The 20,320-nt window shown below is 40.9% G+C and overlaps 1 protein-coding gene across 2 annotated transcripts in view; it reads left to right on the top strand.

Annotated features, from left to right (window-relative positions):
- Positions 1-19,817, top strand: part of tmem132e (transmembrane protein 132E) — a 555,530-nt gene extending 535,713 nt beyond the window's left edge. For both annotated transcript variants that reach the window (XM_033642168.2, XM_033642158.2), the window contains exons 8-9: positions 9,481-9,675; positions 18,597-19,817. In XM_033642168.2, coding sequence (XP_033498059.1) covers positions 9,481-9,675; positions 18,597-19,667 — 1,266 coding nt within the window. In that variant the 3' untranslated portion in view covers positions 19,668-19,817. The remainder of the gene's footprint in view (positions 1-9,480; positions 9,676-18,596) is intronic.
- Positions 19,818-20,320: the final 503 nt, after the last annotated feature.

Below are 20,320 nucleotides of genomic sequence, written 5' to 3'. Positions count from 1 at the left end.
GAGGTGCAGCAGCCTAGTGTTCTCTCAGTCCACTTCAATTACAATATGTTCAACATAATTATGGGATTTTTGCCCAGTGATGCCAAAATTAAACACCCCACCTGAGCTTTATGTCCATATTAGCAAACAGCAACCAGGGGCAAAGCTGTCAAGGTAAACGTTTTTTATATGTTTTACCTGTGAATGAGATATCGTATATTAACTTGCTTATATAGTACAATATTATTTGCTGCTCTAAATTTACTGTATGACTTAATTTGAACAACACATTTTAGGAAGATATCTATTTCTACAGAGGGACACAAGGAACACATCTGACTTTACTATGTGCAACAAAAAAAATCCTACAACAGTGTTATTTTTTTCTATTTTCTTATTTACACTCCAAGAGAATTTCAAATGAAGCTGTGTGTCTATTTCTTAAAAACAAAGATAAAACTACTCTGTGCGCCTTTGCACTTTGGCTGTCCCAAGTGGCAGCAAGAAAAAACTGTTTGAATTTCCAAAAAATGTGGAGTGCTTTCAATATGCTGGCTTCACACAATATAATGTCACATACTGTTTGATAAGATGCCCTTCCAGTCTCCCAATTAGTGAGTACGACAGACTCTTACTGCTGCTCAACTTTGTGATTAAGATGTACTTTGTACTCGCAACTTTAACTTTCAAGCAGCTCGTTTATTTTAGTGTAATAAAGCATAATGAAAGTATAAGTGAAGGTTTAAATTGCCTTCTGCAGATCCCTGTATTAGCAGCTTATGGTGATATAGGGCATAGCCTTTAGTCGGGGGAAAAAAAGGTGTTAATGATCTCTTCTCAAGGTCTGCTGCTTACTTTAAACTGATCTGTGTAATTTTCTGTAGATGTTTGAGGATGCTTTGTTGCCTGAAAGGTGACTTGTTTTCCTTTCTCTGCCACAGGAAACAGCATCAGGTACCCACTACATCTGCAGCTTGCATGAATATATCTTCTATTGACGTTCCCGTTGCACTGCACTGCAAAAGTATGATTTATTGAATGCAAGGTTTGAGAAGAGAAGCGTGGAGTGTAGTAGAGAGAAGATAATGTAGTGTGATGCAAGTAATATACACTAGCATGAGTGCGTGCTCGCCCATGTTTAGTGAAGAAACTGTGCTGGTCAGTGTCAATCTGCTGCTCGGACTCATCATTGATCTTCTGTTTGCCTTAAGCATCAGTGAAATAGTGCCGGAGCTTCCTGTGAAGGCCGCCAACGCGACGCCACGCCCAACTGCACACAGCAGAGCGCTCAGCAGTGACTGATAGAGAAGCTCCTAGTTGAGGAACATGTAAAGTGTAACTACTTTCGTGCTTCACTTCACTTCCCCTGCCTGCAGCACCGATGACAAATTCAACTGGGAGCTGGGCTGGAAGGAGCTACACAACTACAGCTGACCTCTCCTCGCTGGCAGACAGAAACGCAGACATGGAACACATTCATCATTCATTACTTGGTGTAGCTATGAATCAATATTCATCCCACATTGTTAAATTTTGTCAAAATAGCTCTGTTTACTTTCAGCCGGAAGGTGCTGGCTTTTCATATGTTAATTATCTCCCACCATCAGAGGGGGAGAAAATGTTTTCGAAGTAACAGGGACAGACTCAGTTCAAGATGTTTTTTTCTTATTTCACCAGCTTTGTCCCTGCTCCAATTAGGATTTTAAATAAACCCTGCCACAAGATTCAAATAGTTGAAATTGGCTTGATGAATGTGACATGAAAGAGCTTTTTTTTCTTAAAAGCACAGAAAGACAGGGGGCGCATTGACATGAATATAAAAACTAAAAGGTCACAAAGCACAGATGAGTTTTCAAGAAATTAAAGTGCTCATTTTCAGGTTCCTAATTGTATTTTGGGTTTCTACAAGAGCATGTTTACATTGTTTAATAGTCAAAACTATGAGATTCCTCCTAGTGTCTCTGCTGAATCACCTGTATTCACCCTCTGTCTGAAATGCCCACATACACCAAGCCGATGGTCGGTATTTGATCAGTTGTTGGCTTTTTTCATCCAATTCAGCATGTTGAATTGGTGCTGGAGCCTGCAGAGCCCATCGCTTAATGAAATCACTCTGATTGGCAGTTCAGCTCAGCACACAAGAACAGAAATGGAAGTGAGGAAAGCAAACAAACAACTAAAGTCAAGAGGGCATGATATCGAAACAAACTTGTTGTATTAGGTAAGCTTATTTGTTTAGCCATAGCAGAAATGGATTGTAATTGTTTATGTTGTTGTTCGCAATTGCACGGTAAATATAATTTGTTCTTTCAACATCATGTTGTGTTGTTAATGTGCTAACTGTCTAACTAGCTCTTTGAATCCATCCTCTTGGTCTTCTACTTTACTTTTTTGAATGAAGAACACAGACTACTGCTGCCTGCTGGTGTGGGGAGTTATTTCCTCTCACACAGGTACATATGTGGACATATGTTCTAATTGGCCATTGGCTGTAGTGTTTGTGGTGTGTTCAGGTGCAACTTTTGGCTGAGAGACAAGTTACATGAGTCAACACAACAGATGGCCTTCGTCGCCACAAGTTCTTTGATGTTGGTTTGGTGTTTCTGGGCCTTGAGCCTCTCTCCTGAAGAGGCCCATTCTGCTCTCATTGGTCAGGGTTTTCAGGCGCTCTGAATCGCAGCTTCTCTGCATCATTATTACAGGCAGGGATTGACCGTAATGTAGAATTCTTCATTTCTACCATGGAAAATCACCAATAAAAGCTTCTAAACACAACCAGACATGTTGCAGCAGGAGTGTGATGCCGAATTGGAGGGAAATTAACAACATCAGCAAACAAATTCCGTTTCCATGATGTTAGCTACATGTAGCCATGTACTGTGTAGTACACTGTGTAGTACATGGCGACACAGCTACTAGTGTAGCAGCACTTTTTGCCAAGAAAATCTAGAATACAAGCTTCTAAACCAAACTTTACACAACCAGGCATGTTCCAGCAGAAATATGATCCGAAGTCTGGGAGAAATTAACAACATCAACAACGAAGATTCTATTTTTCTCTGACGTTAGCATATGGCTACATGTACAAGTTTACTTGCAGCCAGGCAATGACTGTAATGGTGTAAAGCAACACTTTCTCCTGTGAAAATCACCAATATAAGCCTCTGAATACAGACTGACTTATTTCAACAGGAATATGATCCGAGAGCGGGGGAAAATGAACAAAATCAGCTACCAAGTTTACATGTTTCCCTGATGTTAGCATGTAGCTACATGTAGCAGTATACTTGCAGCTAGGTAATGATTGTAACAGTGCAAAGCAACACTTTCTCCTTTAGAAAATCACCAATATAAGCCTCTGAATACGAACTGACATATTTCAACAGGAATATGATCCGAAAACAGGGAAAAATTAACAACATCAGCAACCAAGATTATATGTTTCTCTGGCCTTAACATGTAATTACATGTAGCAGTTTACTCTACATAATGTAAACACTTGCAGTAGCGTGCCTTGAGCAAATGACCATAAAAAGAAATCCATCACAAGTTGACGTAATCTTGTAGACAAAATAGAAAAAAACGTTGGAGACAGAGTATTCAGAAGGGTCTGAGGCCTGAGCCTTTCGCTCACCAGAATTATTTTTACATAGGTTTACCTCATTATTGAAAACTTTGGCCACGTTTAATATGAAAATCTTTTACTGTAACATTATATATATGACAGGAAATAATGAAAAGCATAACTGGTCCCTTTAAAGAAAAGAAGGCTGCATGGCAAAATTAGCAGTTTTTGGTCATTGTGCCGGCATTATGTGGTTGATATAACTAAATCAAACAAATAATAAATGCAGTCAATAAAATTAAAAACAATAATATGACTACATTTTTTTTTATTTGGAAGTCCATCCTAAAACAATTCAATGAAGATCATGTTTGTTAATCTCTACATTGAGTAAAACAGATAGCATAAAGCAGGCAAAGTATAACATCCATGGTGTGGTGAATCACAGACCAAATGGTCATTGTAAAATAAAAGATCTGTATCACAAATACTGTGTCTGAAAATAATGATGCAGCAAGGGCTACAGTTTATCATTTACTCCATTGGCACTGATGCAGTCTTCTGTTCTTACAATAATACTTGGGGGAGAGAACTGCTGGCACTTGCAGAAAGAAATTACACTTCAAACAAGCTTTTGTCACATTAAAAATGAAAACCTGGGGGGAAAAGATTTTCTCCCAGACTGTTATCAATTTGTGATATTTGTGATGTATTCCAGGGTGTATTTGCTGATGAAGTGCAGCAATTTGGTTTTTCGTTTTCCCTCAGATTGCTTCATTTTCTTTTTCCACAGTTACTGATTTCCTAAGTTTCTCATATCGTTTGTGGAGAAAACCCCCACAGAACGTTCTGGGACATGTTGCATCCAGCATGTGTAGGTGAGGGAGTCTTATTGATTGTGATAGCATCAGTAGTAACTGGATGAAAAACAAGAGATCATGACTCAGAATTTAGCATACAGGATATCGTGGTTGGGTTGTATTCTGAATTTGCATCTCCTCTATCTTGTATAATGTTTACTTTGTTACCATGCTGCTAGGGTGGCCAAAATATGTCAAGGAAATAAGCAAATATGTCAATTTTAACGTCACTGTTTTCTTGACAGCCTCACTTACAACATTAAGTGTCAGGGAGCTATCTAACATCTCGTAATGATATTCACAGCCTTTATACTTGCACATAAAATGAAGGAATGAATCATTCTGAGCGTCTCTGTTTGCTCCCCCCCCCCCTCCACATTCAAGCCTCTTTTTGTATTTTGGCAACTGTGGGTGGCAACTCCTGTGAACCATTTTATCTATAAATATCACTGGGTACTGCTCATGTCCCAAAATGTGTGCTCAGCTGCTTATTGATTTAAAATAGAGTATGTTTTTATTTAATTATTATCATTCTATGTTCTTATTGTGCTATTTTGTTCAAATGGTGCCATATTTTAGTTGAAAAATTAAAAAGGTTATGCACAGGTAGATTTGGGGTAACAGATCTATAGACGGCTATAACATGCATGAAACAGGTTTATGTGGCGTTTGAGGGTCTATGTGTGCCAGCTGAAGCTACAAAAATAGCAGAGACTAGGGGAAGAACAGGCGCTGATACTAAACTTGTACTGCAGCTCCTGATCTGTAGTGACAAACTGATTTTTCTTAAATATCCCTGAAATTGGATACATGACAGCTCAGGAATAAAATGCCTACACCGTGTGATATGTTTCCATCAAGGATCATAACCCAGAACGAGATTAGTTTCTGCGATTACAGTTTTTTTATTTAGACGATCAATGTGTACAATGTGGTGTATTTTTGAATCGTGTTGTGACATTTGTACATAGTTGCAAATATTGATTTTGATAGTATTAGATTTTCTTTTTAGTCACTTTAATTGGCCGCTGAAAATACCAGCCACAGTGGAAAGGAACGTGAAATAACAGAAAATCAATTGTAAACAAACAGTTTTCACTGGTGGAGTCACACTCGGTGCGACCTTAGTAGGATTTATGTTTCAACGTGTTTTTTACACAGAAACCGACTCACTCTTGTTTCAGGACATATCTTTCACCTTTTGGACACTAAAACAACTTCTGGCCTTCACCTCTATTGACTCCCCTCCTACAACTGACTATTTTCCTAGAAACATAAAGTCCCGCAGTCAAGCTGATGCAAAGTTGTAGCAGAAAAAGCTCCTTTAGTGCTGTAAGAGTGATCCGTCATGCCACTGAGTGATCCTCATAAAATTTTAGAAGTTTATTTATGCATCAGATTACTATCATGCCTCAGGGTTTAGCATGTACACTTGCATGTGCACATATTTGTGTGTTCTCTGGTGAAACTTTACTCTTTTCTGGCACATTAATCCATCACATCCAAACAATATGCATATGGAAGTGGAACCTGACTGAAGACTGTTGTTTCCTAGTTTTAGCCCTGAAGCATTTACCAATATGAAGAATGACTTTGTATTCCTTGTAAAAAAAAAAAAAAAAAAGAAATTCAGCAATATTTTTGTAACCGTATAACACTTTACACTGATAGTAATGCAGCAAATAGACAGCGCTACACACAGTGTGGAGTACAGAGATATTTAAAGCAAAATATCAAGGGCAGGGAAGTCGAGGTGCTGTGGGGGAAGACACACACACACTTACACACACACACAGCTGCAAAGAGGCTTTCACACAGCCGACACCACTGCTTAATTGTTTCCAACCATTAACCTCTGTAGGCTAAGAGGACATTAGCAAGGAGCATTATGCCATTCTTGTATCTATGCAACACAAAGGTTGGCAACAGTCATCAAGCCATCTAATTAGTGTGGGCTATCATGTTGTAGCAAATGCCATAACACTGGAGATAAAATGTGAAGGTGAGGATCTAATTCTGAAGTGGCGATTATATTTTTTTTTTTTTAATATAAAGCACCCAGGAAAAGCTAGTAAGTGAGTCTTGAGCTTAGAATATTTAGCAGAAAAATCAATTGTATACAAACAGTTTTCATTCGTACTCTGTGTGACCTCAGTAGGATTTATGTGTTTTGCACAGATACAGACTTATTTGTTTCCAACTATTAACCTCTGTAGACTAAGGGTGTTCCCACACCTGCCCTGTTTGGTTCGGTTCAATCGTTGGGTTCGTTTGCCCCCTAAGTGCGGTTCGTGAAGAGGTCAATCAATCAATCAGTCAATTAATTTTATTTATAAAGCCTAATATCACAAATCACAATTTGCCTCACAGGGCTTTACAGCATACGACATCCCTCTGTCCTTAGGACCCTCACAGCGGATAAGGAAAAACTCCCCCAAAAAAACCCTTTAACAGGGAAAAAAACGGTAGAAACCTCAGGAAGAGCAACTGAGGAGGGATCCCTCTTCCAGGATGGACAGACGTGCAATAGATGTCGTACAGAACAGATCAACATAATAAATTAACAGTAATCCGTATGACACAATGAGACAGAAAGAGAGAGAGACAGAGACAGAGACCGAGACCGAGACCGAGACAGATGAGGTGGTGGTGGAAGAGGTGATCTCGGTCCGGTTACAAACAAACTCTGGTGCGGTTCTTTTTGTGGTGAGAACGTGTTCCGACCTGGATCTGAACCAACTGCAGTCACATGACACATTGTTTGTGTTAAACATGAGCATGTTACAGTCCTGGAGGATTATTAATGTGCACCTCCTCCTGTACTGCCTTAATATGCACATTCAGCACATCCAATGCATCAAAACATTGTTTTCTAGTTGGAGCCGTGCCTCGTTTTCAAACTGTATGGTTCAAGTGTCGTCCTCCTTTGTAAGATTGGCATAGTAATCAACCACAAAGGATGTATGATGTCCTGTGACATCATCCATCCACTGAGTGAGATCATACAGGTCTGCCAGTCTGGTCCCATTGGTTACTTATTCAAGTAACACTCACGGTCCCGGTGAGTGAGTGACCTGACCTGACTTGGTGCGTTCGTAAATTCAGTCTGATGCTCTACACTAATATAAGAGCCCTGTTGGTCGAAGAAACTGAGGTTTACATTTCTACATCAATTAACGAGCAGTGAAGTTGATCACACATTCACTCCGCTCTGCGATCTGCTGCTCCGTCTCCCCAGACAGAGTGCAGAGAGTGCAATATGAACAGTCCAGTTTGTGCCAGAGTGCGCTCTGACACTCATAATGAGTATTTCTGAAAGCACCACTCACGTCATCTTCCTCCATTGTCTAATACAAGCCAAAAGGACTTGCTAGCTAGTGCTAGCTAATGTCTGTGGAGAACTGTTTTGCCTCCAGCTATGCTTTGCCCACCAAAAAAACATCATACTGTTTACTAACAGTAAAAGGGTTTACAACCAAGTACTTTATTTTAATCAAATCTATTTTTTAAATTTATTATTACAATTACCTTTAATATACAAGGGTTTGAAATACATTTGTGGTATTCCTTATGATTTCTTATGAGAAACTTTTAAATATAGTAATTTGTAGTGACACGGTAAATTCCAACCTGGTTGAAACATCCACAGTCTGTTGTTACTGTTTGTTGGAAAAATGGATTGAAATATCAGTTTTTGTTGAGGAAGTTCAGTATTCATTTTGTTATTGTTTTGTGCACATTAAAAAAAATCTTTTTACTGGATAATACAGGGTCTGTGTATCCCAAACACTTCATGCAGCTTATGCCATAAAGAAAATTATACAAAAACTGTAACTGTTCTCTCTGTTATTTAGACCTCACTTACTAAACGGTGTAGATCATGAGCACAAGCTACAGGGGCTGTCATAAAAAGAGACTGGCATGCCCTGCACTCTGTGTGTGTGTCGAGTGTTCACATGCATGTGTGTGTTTTTATTAGGCGAGTTTATGATTTTGAGCACAACAGAAATCGTAACGTATTGAGACCAAATTAATAAAACCAGACACCTGCAGATGCATCTGTTTCCGCAGATGATTTGGCTCAGGCCTTTACGTGACAAATGACATTGCACCACATTACACGACAAATTACGTGGCACTTAGATCTGAGCCAAAGAAAAGAAAAAAAACATTGGACGACAAATAATGTAAAAGTCACGCAAGGGAAGAAGCAGTTTTAGCAGCTGGGTTTGTGACACAGCATGGCTTCAGTATGAAGAGGGAGATTAAAGGCTTCAGGTGAAGAGCCATGTCATTTTATTTACAGTTTTCTTTTTATGGGTCTTGTTTGAATCCAGATTTTCAAAACGTGAACATCACATTAAATTCATGGTTTCTAGATAATGTTTTTTGTGGATCAGTGATTTTGTTGGCTCACTGTTTCAGATTTCAGTCGACGCTGATTGGGGAAACTTGTCAGAGCACCAAACCCCTCACTGCTGTAGCATAGCACGCTTCATTTGATACGAGCTGGAAAATGCTTGAGATGAAGGTGGAAAAGATTTCTCCGTCTGACTCTGAGGACAAGGCCACTGCTTCACTGAATGGCTCTTTACTTTTGTTCAAGTCCCTCATGACCTCTGGTTGCAATTGCAAAGTGAAATGATGATCTTTTAAAAGTGCTCAAAGTACCGGGTGCAGAGGCCTGTCAAAAGACTGGGATTACCCGAAGAGGCGAGACCAGCTGTAAATGGTTTTGGTATTTCATGTGGTGACACTTAGATGGGCACAAGTGTTTCTGCCAACCGTCACTTTGAAAGCGTGCGGTGGCTGCTTCGGATTGCTGTCTGGTTGCTGATGGATTCTATCTTGAGTGGGTTTTTTTGTTTGTTTTTCACTGTGATAGACAGAGAGGCATTGACACATGGATCCAGCACACACTGGAACAAACAACAGTGCAAAGCACTTTAATCCAAAATTGGCTTGTCAAGAGTTTTATGAGCTTCAGAAAAACAATAAAGCTGTTGTCTATTCTGGACTTAAACGATGTCCCTCTGTCATGGGGAGAAACAATAAAGGAGCATCTTTCCTCTGCAGGTGGAGTCTCCGCTGGCGGTGGATGCAGTATTGGGGGAGTCTGCATTTGCGGTCACAGACGACAAGGTTTCCATCACGGAGCTGCGTGTTCACGCCATCTCGGGCCTGACCCTATCACTGCAGCCGAGCCCCGGCAACAGCCACACCATGGTGGCCAAGGCAACCGGCATCCAGACGCTCACCGCTCCCAAACAGGTAACTTATCACACAGTGCGACAAGACAGAGGAACCATCATTCATCCAGTCAATGTTATTTTATTTATATTACAATATGTATACACAACCACAGATCTCAACCAAATACTGTGTAAAATTCATGACAAAACTGAATTTTTGCCGGTAATGTGTGTGTGCATTCTTGTTTTAGTTACATTGTGGGGATATATGTTCTCAAAGTCCATTATGGGGACTTACCTTAAGGTTTGGGTTAAGCATATTGTGGTTATGGTTAAAGTTAGGGTTAAGTCTCTAGAGATGTAAGGAACAGTGCACTCCAAATTGAAAATACATACTTAGCTCTCACCTGTAGTGCTATTTATCAGTCTAAATAGTGTCAGTATGAGTCGTTGAGTGTTGGAGTTATCGGCTGTAGAGTCTGCCTTCTTTCTAATAAATTTTTACTAAATGGTACTTGGCTTGTGGTGTTAAAGTGCCAATACAAAAATTTTATTTTATTATTATTTATTTATTCTCTATTCTTTTATTTGTTCTGCTCATGTCCACATGCAGCAGTCAAAGTCACAATCCCAAATTTTTTTTATACAATTCCATGACCAAAACAGAGCAGGGAGAAAAAAACAATCTTAAATTACCTGCCCCTCTCCCAAAACACAAATAATCATAAGAATAGATGTTCTGTCAGTTACAGTTAATAATCAATACTTACAGTAACTTCAGAAAGAAACATAAATAAATAAATGAACAGAAGAATTGGAAGCCAAACACAATGTCAGCTTCTACACGACAACTCCATATAGTCCTATTGTTCTGTCTTTAAACATTTACTTAAACTGAAATATTTTTAGACATCCCTTCAATTCATTCTGTAAAGAATTCCACAGTTTAAAGGAGCTATATGTAAGAAATCTAAAGCAAATAGTTGTAAAATCATCCTAATATGTCACGGAGACTAAGGAATAATGTTCATACAACATACTGATCTCAGCGACAACAATAGTACAGCCAGAATATTCGCATTTAAAAAACATTTTTACGATCTGCAAATCATGTTTATGTTTTGAATTTGTGTTTTGGCCTGTTGCGCCACCCACCGCCGTCTACCAGTCACGCAGTCAGTAGAGTCTCAGCATCAGTTACAGTTACGACTGAGCTACAGCAGCACAGCAAGCAGCATTAGCAGTGTCCCAGTACATAGCATTAGCAGCCGGCTCCTCCTCAGCTGTATCCTGGCAGCAGCGTTAGCAGCAGAGAAGCCGGACTTGCTCGTACGGTCCACTGGAAAATCGAAGATCAAGGACGCGGCGACGTGGCGACGTGGCCCTGCCACGGCAGCCGCCCGTGGGCAAACAAATCATTCTCCAGCGTGCCGCTGTCCAGCAACCTCAAATCTGTAGGGGAGGGGGGGCGGACACGACTCGCGGCAGTATTTTGAATTTGAGTGCAGTAACCGTTTTGGCCACATTCTTACATACAGCGCCTTTAACACTCACCACTGAAATACACTTTTATTTTAATGTAGTCTGTGCAAACTGGTGCTTAAAGTGAAATTTTCTTCTATGCTCGTCGCCCTCTGAAATAAAAACAAACTACAAACATACTTTTGTAAATGTTTTGCTCCAAACTTAATTAATAGTTTCGGTAAGTCAACTAAAAGCAGTGTCTCTTTTCAGAAATCATGATCCAGTTACTGAAGATAATCCACAGACTTTGTTGTGAGCAGCTTCATGGAGGAACTTTTTTCTTTTTACTGACCTACACTGGCCAACCATATCACCATGCAGACGTAAGTGTCCGTCTACTCATGGACGAGAGGCTCGTGCTGATGATAGCACAAGATGTAAACAATAATGACGTCCTCCTCAGCTGAGCTGTAATGTCAGTTAGCTCAGTGGTGCTAGGTGAGCTAACAGGAGATGCATATTTACTTCTGCATGGTGATACGGTTGGCGGCTGTAGTTCGGTAAAAAGAAAATAGTTCCTACATGAAACTGCTCACAACTAGGTCTGTGGATTATCTTCAGTAACCAGGTCATGATTTCTTGAAAAGACATTGCTGTTGAGTTTTATAAATATACTTTTTGGGCTTCCACCATCATAAGCAGAATACTGGCTAGTACCATGATATTTAGGAGAAGCAGACATCTCTCCAGCCAATTTCATTAACACTCACCATAACAAGCTAGATTGATAAATAGCACTACAGGTAAGAGGAAAAATACGTAATTTTGATTTTGAATGAACTGTCCCTTTAACGTATGTCAACACAATGTCCTCCAAAGTGACAAAAAGCAGGCATGTGTGTGTACTTTAGCTAACCAGATGTATGTTCCCAAATTACATACTGACTTTAAATCAATTCCCCTCCAATGCCCACCCTCAAAAAAAAGCATTTTAGGCTGCAAAACACACAACAGTATCATAAAAATATGCAGGTGGCAACATAACCTTTGCTTCATATTTATGCTGCATGTGCACTGATGGTGAAGTTACCTGCAGTCCACCTGAGGTAAATAATGAGAGCTAGTGCTACTGAATTTGGATGATGACAGTGACACTGGAACCTAGTTTGTCCTATTTTAATGAAAAATTCATCCAAATTAGCAACAAGTCTAAAAGGTTAGTTAAGGTTTACTATTGTTATGTCAGTATACAGTACATACTGCACTGGACCCTGGATCAATATTTAGATTGCATCTAAGTCAAATTGCTGTTGAATCACAGCATGCTGCATTGTTACAGATTCATCCATATTGATTTGTATTGGTATATGGACAAAATATTAAGTCATTTGAGAGGAATGAATAGACAGCCCCACTTCAGGTCCAAACATAATACCATTGACCTCTATATGCATTTAAATATGGCAGTGAACCAATTAGGAAATGCAGAGGAAACGCTTCTAATGCCTTATGTACCCACTGTGTTTCCCTATTTCCGTCTCCAGAGTGGAAAAATGAAGTTTATTTGCAAATCCCCTCAGTGGCTCTATATCAACAAGCAGGCACTAGTTTCACTTCTAAGTAATAAAATTATTTCCGAGCTAAATCTTTTAAGCTCCAGCCAGCATTGTTAGCAAGGACACCAGATAAAGGCAGCTGCAGTGAACTAATAAGTATCCTTGGGTGCTGTTTTATTACAACCTTCATATTAGCCAAGCCTGGCAAAAATACTTCTGATATGTCCAAATGCATTTCCCCAAAATTGATTTTATTGCTCAAGTGAGAAGTGAGGAGACGTCTGGATGAAAAAAAGGCAGAAACTGTGCTTTTCCTTTGCCACTGTCTCTTCACACAGGAGTAAGGATCTCTGCAACTCTCTGCAAGGAATTAATTGGCAGCCCTGCTTCACCTAGGGAGATGTGTGTGTTTGTGGGTGTGTGTCTGAGTTCTTTGCCTGCTTTTGCCCTTTCATTGGCCTGCACGTTGCTAAAAATGCAACGACAACCACATCAAGCATCAGCGAGAGAGAAGCGAGCATTAAATTCCAATTTTTCTTGCTTTCCACTTCTTGGCCACCTTGAAATTTAATTATTGTAATGTATTGTCCTAAGTGCTCTCCAAGGCCGGGCCATAAAAGGCAGCCAATTCCTCTGCCGGCGAAGCTCTCAGAGGAGGTACTGGAGCTATTTCAAGCCATTTGATTCTGTTTCACAGGAAAACTTTCTAAATGTCCTCTATTACTCTAGAAATGAATGAAACACATAAACTATGGATGGGAAGAGTTGGACAATCAAGGTCTCTTTGCATTATTCTCTTTTCCACTTGACAAAGTTCAAGCCTTTCAGAACTGAAAGGTTTCAGTGCTTGATGGTTCAACATGGACCATTTCTGTTGCCATTACGTACTCATTGTCACTGCTTAAATGAGCTACTTAATACGGTATTCATCAATCTGGATGGTATTATTAAATAAACGTTCCAGAGTTATAATTCCAGGGGCGTGTTTTCCTGCTTATGGATATTTTATAATCCAAGCCGTTTAAGTTCAATTTACATACATATTTATTCCCTGATGCCATAAAGCACAAATCAGAGAAAACAGGAAAATTGAAAAATGGCAAAATTCACCCTAATACACATTACTTTATGGAAATACACAGGCTACATTAATTGTGGAAATTGTGTGCCGATGGTTTAGTGAGCCAGATGCATAAAATAATATCGACATAGTACAGAAGTCCTTCTGGGTCTCGTCAAATTTTTGATTCCCTAGTCACCTCTTCTGATTAAAAAAAAAAAAAAAAGCTTATTTTTTAGCAGTAAATGGGCACAACTTTCCTGAAAACATGTGCCAATTGTTTTTGTCAGTGTCTAAACACCCACTCATTGCTGTTTCCCCCCCCCCATATCAGCCCTTTCTGAGCCGAGTCAGCTCATAAAAACAGATATTTCATATTCAATGTATTATTTAAATCATCCATATCAAAGGCTGTCTTCATTCTGTCATGCTGAGATGATAGAAGTTTGGCTCTCGGTTGGATATTGCCACAACATAGTAGTCTTCTCCCAAACTGGACCGAAGGGATTTTTGTCCTGAAAAGACTTGGTGTGTATCTGGCCTTTGCTTAAAAATGTCTGAATCTGTTTTGGAAAGAAAATATTCCCTCTTTGTCAGCTCACCTAATGGTTGGTTGCTGATGTTTAAGCAAGCTGTGAACAAAGGGGACTGTCAAACGCAGCCTTGATTACACGGACACCAGTGTTGCGGTGTGCTTGGCAGCAGATGAATGTTGTCAGGTAACCACCATGCAGGATTTCATTTTTGTCCAGTTTCTCCATAGGGGAGTAAAGAGCGATAGAAAATACAAAATAAGAAGATCACACGCAACAAACACGAAGACACGGGACAGGAGCTCATCATTCGAAGCACACGCTGCTGTTGTATGTGCCTTATCTGTCTGCGCTGCAGAGCGGAGCCGTGTTGTAGCCTTCAGGACAACGCAGTCTTTCCTGCCACCCCTTCCTCCTCCGTGCTTGAAAGTGGTTTGCTGGTGTGCACATCAGAGGCAGGCCGTCTGTGTGCGTGTCAAGGCTTGTACTGAGCACAGGATACTGCGGATGTTCACAAACGCTCTGGAGATTTAGGGATTGGAGCAAGTCCAGAACTTCAAAGGCTCAGTTGGGAACAGATATTCAAATCACGGTCAATGCCATGAAAGAATGGGATCTGAACCATTGACATATTCTTTGGAGAGGTATAAACACAAGGCAGAGTCACAGCTCCATGACTCTTTTTTTTTAAACTCTGATATCAACACAATATGTTGTTGCAGAAATTATCAAGCAGCTCTATTTAACTTCTCTGTTTGGGTGAAGAATTGTATATTTCTTACACCATTTATAGGTTTACAGCCCATCACTTGTCTCTCACATCGATGAGCTAAAAACTGTCATAAACCCTTTAAGCCTAACAAAAAAACCTGTGCCGCACTATTTCTGTCAGACCTCTGAAACTCAGTACAGTTATGTTTGAGGACACAATGAACTCGTTTATAATTTAGGACACATTATTTTCTGCATCTGCTTTTTAGGAACACAAATTTTTACCCACACATTAAATTGATTTTTTTAATACTTTCAAAGCTAATGGAGCAGTTTGGGCTTGGCAAAATCATTACCCATCATCATTTTGACAGTGTGAATGAAGTAATCAGCCCACTTTGATTGCAAAAGTTGGTCAGAGAGGTCAAAGACGATTTTTCATTGCTTTGCTTTTTTAAGAATATTCATAGCTACCTATCAATTTGTTAAGACCTGTAGTAAATACAGCTTTTCTGCTGTGTCAGTCACAAAGTCTCCAGCATCAGTGATTATTCTTTTCTCAGCCTAATAATCAGTCACAAATTCCTGTATTTAGGTCCTCATCCATGTTGAGCCACACACTAACAACGGTGCTGATCATTTTGCTCTTGGACCTCCGCTGTCTGCTGTTAAGTTTTGGCAGATATTTAGTTCTTTTTCTTTTTCAGTAACTTGTAAAACTGTAAAGCTAGTGGTTAGGAAACAAATTTTGCCAAGTGCCTTCTCTGGAGAAGATTGTTTTCCCTGCTCATTTTATTCATGCCAAAGTTGTGAAGAATTAGCCAACCGGGCAGCGGCAACCATTGGACATTTTGGCACTTTTGGCCATGCTGAGTCAAACCATACCACGTTAATTTGAGTTTCCATTTCCAGATTGAGTTGTGCTGAGTCGCACCCAAGATGAACCATCTCCGTAGTCGGGCCAAAGTGCATCCGACTGCCTTAAAGTGCGTTACGGTGATGTCAAACAGGCTTTGTCATCATTATTTAGTGTCAACATTCAGTGACAATTTAGTGACATGTTAAAATAGCCTCCGCTCTTATTGCCTGACACAGCACGTACTTCATCAGTTTCCACTGCATTTCAACAAATGCAGAGAGAAGAGAGCTTGGTCTGCAGAGGAAATACAAGCCCTGCTTGCTGATGGAGTGAGAAGACCATGCAGGCAGGAGATAGGTATCTGGTGTGCATTTGTGCAGTGCCAAGAGAAAATTTTTCCTCGGTTCTGTCAGGTCCTTGCACCTCGCGTTGGGGTGCGTCTCGGTCTCTGGACTGTGTCTGGAGGTGATTTGGCATGACTACATCTACGCCTGGTATCATGTGTCTCCATCAGGGCATGATGGTACCGGGTGTGGGTGTGGTCGGGCTGTGTCGTTTCTGGATGCGGTCTGGAGGCAGGATGCGCTCCGGTGCGGGGTGCATGGGGGTCTGTGTCACTATGACGCAGGCCCCCATGTGGGTTTGTTGTTTTTGGTTCTGGGGCATTTGTCTTTTTATTCTGTGAAGCACATTGTGTTACAATTTATTGTATGAAAATATGCTATATACTGTAAACAAAGTTTGATTGATTGAAGAGAAAATTTAAAAAACACAGTACCACCAGTGGGGTGGAGAGAAAAACGTTCCATTGGTTCACAAGCACAAGCGCATATAGTACCCTTAGTGCCGCACAAAACCCATATGGACGTGTACCTAAACTGTAGACCTGTGCCATGTGCCCAACACAGACAGTACTCTCATTATGTGGCCGGGTTGTTACCAGATGGTAACAGATGCCTTGCTATTCCATTCAGCTTTCACTGTATTTCATCGTCACAGACGATGCAAAGGAACTTCTACACCTCACTGATCCAAAAAAAAAGCAGGCTGGTGTTAAGAGCCAAGCAGAAGTGTAGTGCTGCACAAGCACACAGGAAGGATGTCCTGCCACTTTATCTCCAAATGAGGAAATAAAATATTCGCAGTTTGCCCAAACTGGTTGAAACTCAAATACTTTTTTATGCTCTTGAAGACTGAAACATCACATAAGTGTTAGCCATAAAGGAGAGCCAATAAAAACAATGGAATAATCAAAGTTGTCATATTGACATTTAAGGTGCATTCATTGAATCACAACGTCAACCCATGCATTGAGTAACATGCAAGATAACTTTGAACCTTAAAAGTTAGACTTTGATTGGCACAGTGAATTTAATTATTTTTTTTCTTTTGCAGTCTATAGCTGCTAACTGTGAACTAGTAAAGATAAGAAGGCAATAAATAGTTGACCAATGTATGTAAACTTGCCACTGTAGCAACAGTGGTTATAGTCCACTGTAGTCTGAGTCAGAGTGACGACTCTCTATTGACTGATCGACAGACTGCAGTGTTTCTAGACCCATCTTTTAGTACCAGATCAGTGTGCTACATACCTCAACAGAAAGGTGAGAAAACTGAAAAGTTGTGGATGGTACCAATGGAACCGTTCTGTACCGTCCCCATTTTTGGTCCCCCCTCTGTTGGGGTACCTAGCACACAGATCTGGTACTAAAAGGTGTAGCTGTGAACACTGCAGTCTGTTGGTTCATCCATAGCAGACGGTCACTCTGCTCAGGGCTGAGTTGTGACTGGTTTTGAGGCTCATGTAACCACTGTTCATACTGTGGAGAGTTTTGTTAGTAAACTTTAACTATGAAATGAAAGGATGTTTTGCTGCCTCTCACAGCAGCTGGAGTCTGAGAAAAAGACTCAAGTCACTGGGCCGACTGCCGGTGACTTTTAAGGTGGAACGTTTACTTGTAATGTTACTCAGTGTATGAGTAATCCATCAGCACATCTTAAATTTTAATATGACAACTTTGACCATTACTTTAGTTTTTATTGTCTCTCTTTGATGACACAGACTTTTAATAGTGAGTGGCGCTTTAGGTGTTTAAAAATGTATTGATTTCGATCGGATTACATATTCTAATCCTCACAAAAGGTGCCACAGAGTGTCATTGCTGTGGGCTACAGCAACACTAAGCCCCTGAGTTTGCCTGAGAAGGACTAAATGCACAAACCCACTATTTTTAAATATCCCATGGAGAGAGACTCACTGCAGCCTGTTCTATTTTGTTCTGAAAATATCCGCATGTGACCCCATTCTTGGACGATAAACAAGGTGCAGACTTCCATTGATGTCACCAGTGATGAGGAAATAGAGTGAGTGCTGGACAGAGCAGTGAGTGACAACAACCCCGCCCACATTTAAGAGTACTGTTTGTAGTGGAAACACTAAACGGACATAGGGTCTAGGTACCATGTCTGAAGGGTTATGTTTAGTTACAAAGGTACTATACTGAAAGTGTTTGGTGGAAACGGGGCTTTAAAGTCCACCTTCAAGTGGGTCACCCTATTCTATGGAGATGCAAATCTCTACAGCACCGGGCTGATGCCCCAGGTCAGGCCAAGCCAGCACATGTGTACTTACGGAAAAGGGCTACATGTGATTTTCTGTTGTGATATCAACAAATATTCAAATACCTGCATCAGGGAAGTAATTGCATTTTTGTCATGATGTAACCTTTTTTCTTCTTTTTAAAGTTAATAAAAGTTTTTTAAAGTGTTAAAAAAAACAGCCAAGCTAAACTGTATTTTTCTCTCTCTGTCTGACAGGAGGCCAGTTTGTCTGTGTGGATGCTTTTCAGTGACAACACAGCCGCCACTCTGACTTACTTTGATCCCAAAGACTACAACCTCAATGCCTCCACACTGGATGACAGAGTTGTGTTGATATCCCAGGAGCCTCAGCAACGCTGGCCTGTGGTGGTGGCAGAAGGGGAGGGATCTGGTGAGATGGTGCGTTTAGAGATGACCATCTGTGAGGCCTGCCAGAAAACCAAACGCAAAAGCGTCATTGCATCTGCTGCAGTTTATGTCAAGGTCCGCTTTGGCCCAGAGGAAGATTCTGAGGAAGAGGCAACAACCGAGGGCGAAATAGAGCTGGTGCCCGTCACCAGGCGTCCAATCATTGATCCGAACATCAGTGGAAGAATTTATGAGACATCTAATGAGCAGCCTGCCAGTGTTCCCATTGATTACACCAATTTCCCCACCATTAGCAACCAGGAGCGACCAACTGAGAGTGACGAAGAGGAGGAAGATGAATTTGTGCACTCACCCCGTAACATGACCGACCTTGAGATTGGCATGTACGCTCTTCTGGGTGTATTCTGTCTGGCCATTTTAGTCTTTCTCATCAACTGCATTGTCTTCGTGCTTAAATACCGCCACAAGCGGATCCCACCTGAGGGTCAGGCCAACATGGACCATTCCCACCACTGGGTGTTCCTGGGAAACGGCCAGCCACTGAGGGCCCAGTGTGATCTGTCACCACAGCAGGTAGAAAGTCCCAGTAACCCTTTGGAGGGCGTACAGACTTGCTGCCACGGGGACCATCACAGCAGTGGCAGTTCCCAGACTAGCGTTCAAAGCCAGGTACACGGGCGGGGCGACGGCAGCTCCGGGGGCTCCACGAAGGAGAACGGCGAGGAGGCCAGTTCACCCACCTCCAAGCGCAAGAGAGTCAAGTTTACCACCTTCACCACCCTTCCCACAGAAGAGCTGCCCTATAACTCCATCCCCATAGCAGATGAAGAGGACATTCAGTGGGTGTGCCAGGATATGGGCTTTCAAGACCCAGAGGAACTGCACGATTACATGCGCAGAATAAAAGAAATAGCCTGAGATAAGAGGTGCGGTGTGAAGCACAGCTCTCAGCTTTCTAAAGAAACGTTCCTTTCTATTTTTCTCTTTTTCACCTAAGTGAAAGATAATTTTTCACAGACTAAAAGGCCAACTGTCGTTTTGGTTAGGGTGTGTTCCATTTAGTTTGCACAGTGCTGTAATCTCATACACGCTCACACAGGAGAGAATGCGAGGAAGCCAAAGACTTGACCAGAGGATCTCAATCACTAGAGAAATCTGTAAATCTTGGCTACAGGAAACATGTTTCACGGGGAAGCCGAGCCATGGCCAAACGTGAGAGCTGCTCCAGCTCTCTTATTTTCAGATTCTAAAGAATGCCTGACATGGACAGGAATGTAGAAGAGGTTCAGTATTGGCTGTGTTTTTGCTGGCTCAGTGGGACTCTGCAGTACTGTACCTACTCCAAACAAAGATGCCTTTGATGAACAAAAAACTGTCAAAGACTCTCATGAAAGCTATGTTAAAAAGTCATTTTGTTTTTGCCAAAGTAGGAAAAGCGTTCTTTTAATGGCGAAACTTTCTTCATTGTTGTTCTTGGTGCAGCACACTCATGATTTGTACTCATGTTCATTCCTTACATTTTTCTACATTTCATAGGTAGTCGAGAGCAGTGCCCTACTACTAGTCCTCTT

The sequence above is a fragment of the Epinephelus lanceolatus genome, chromosome 11, assembly GCF_041903045.1.
Source record: "Epinephelus lanceolatus isolate andai-2023 chromosome 11, ASM4190304v1, whole genome shotgun sequence".
Taxonomy (NCBI): domain Eukaryota; kingdom Metazoa; phylum Chordata; class Actinopteri; order Perciformes; family Serranidae; genus Epinephelus; species Epinephelus lanceolatus.
The sequence above is the reverse complement of the archived record's forward strand: the minus strand, read 5'-3'. Positions and strand labels throughout refer to the sequence as shown.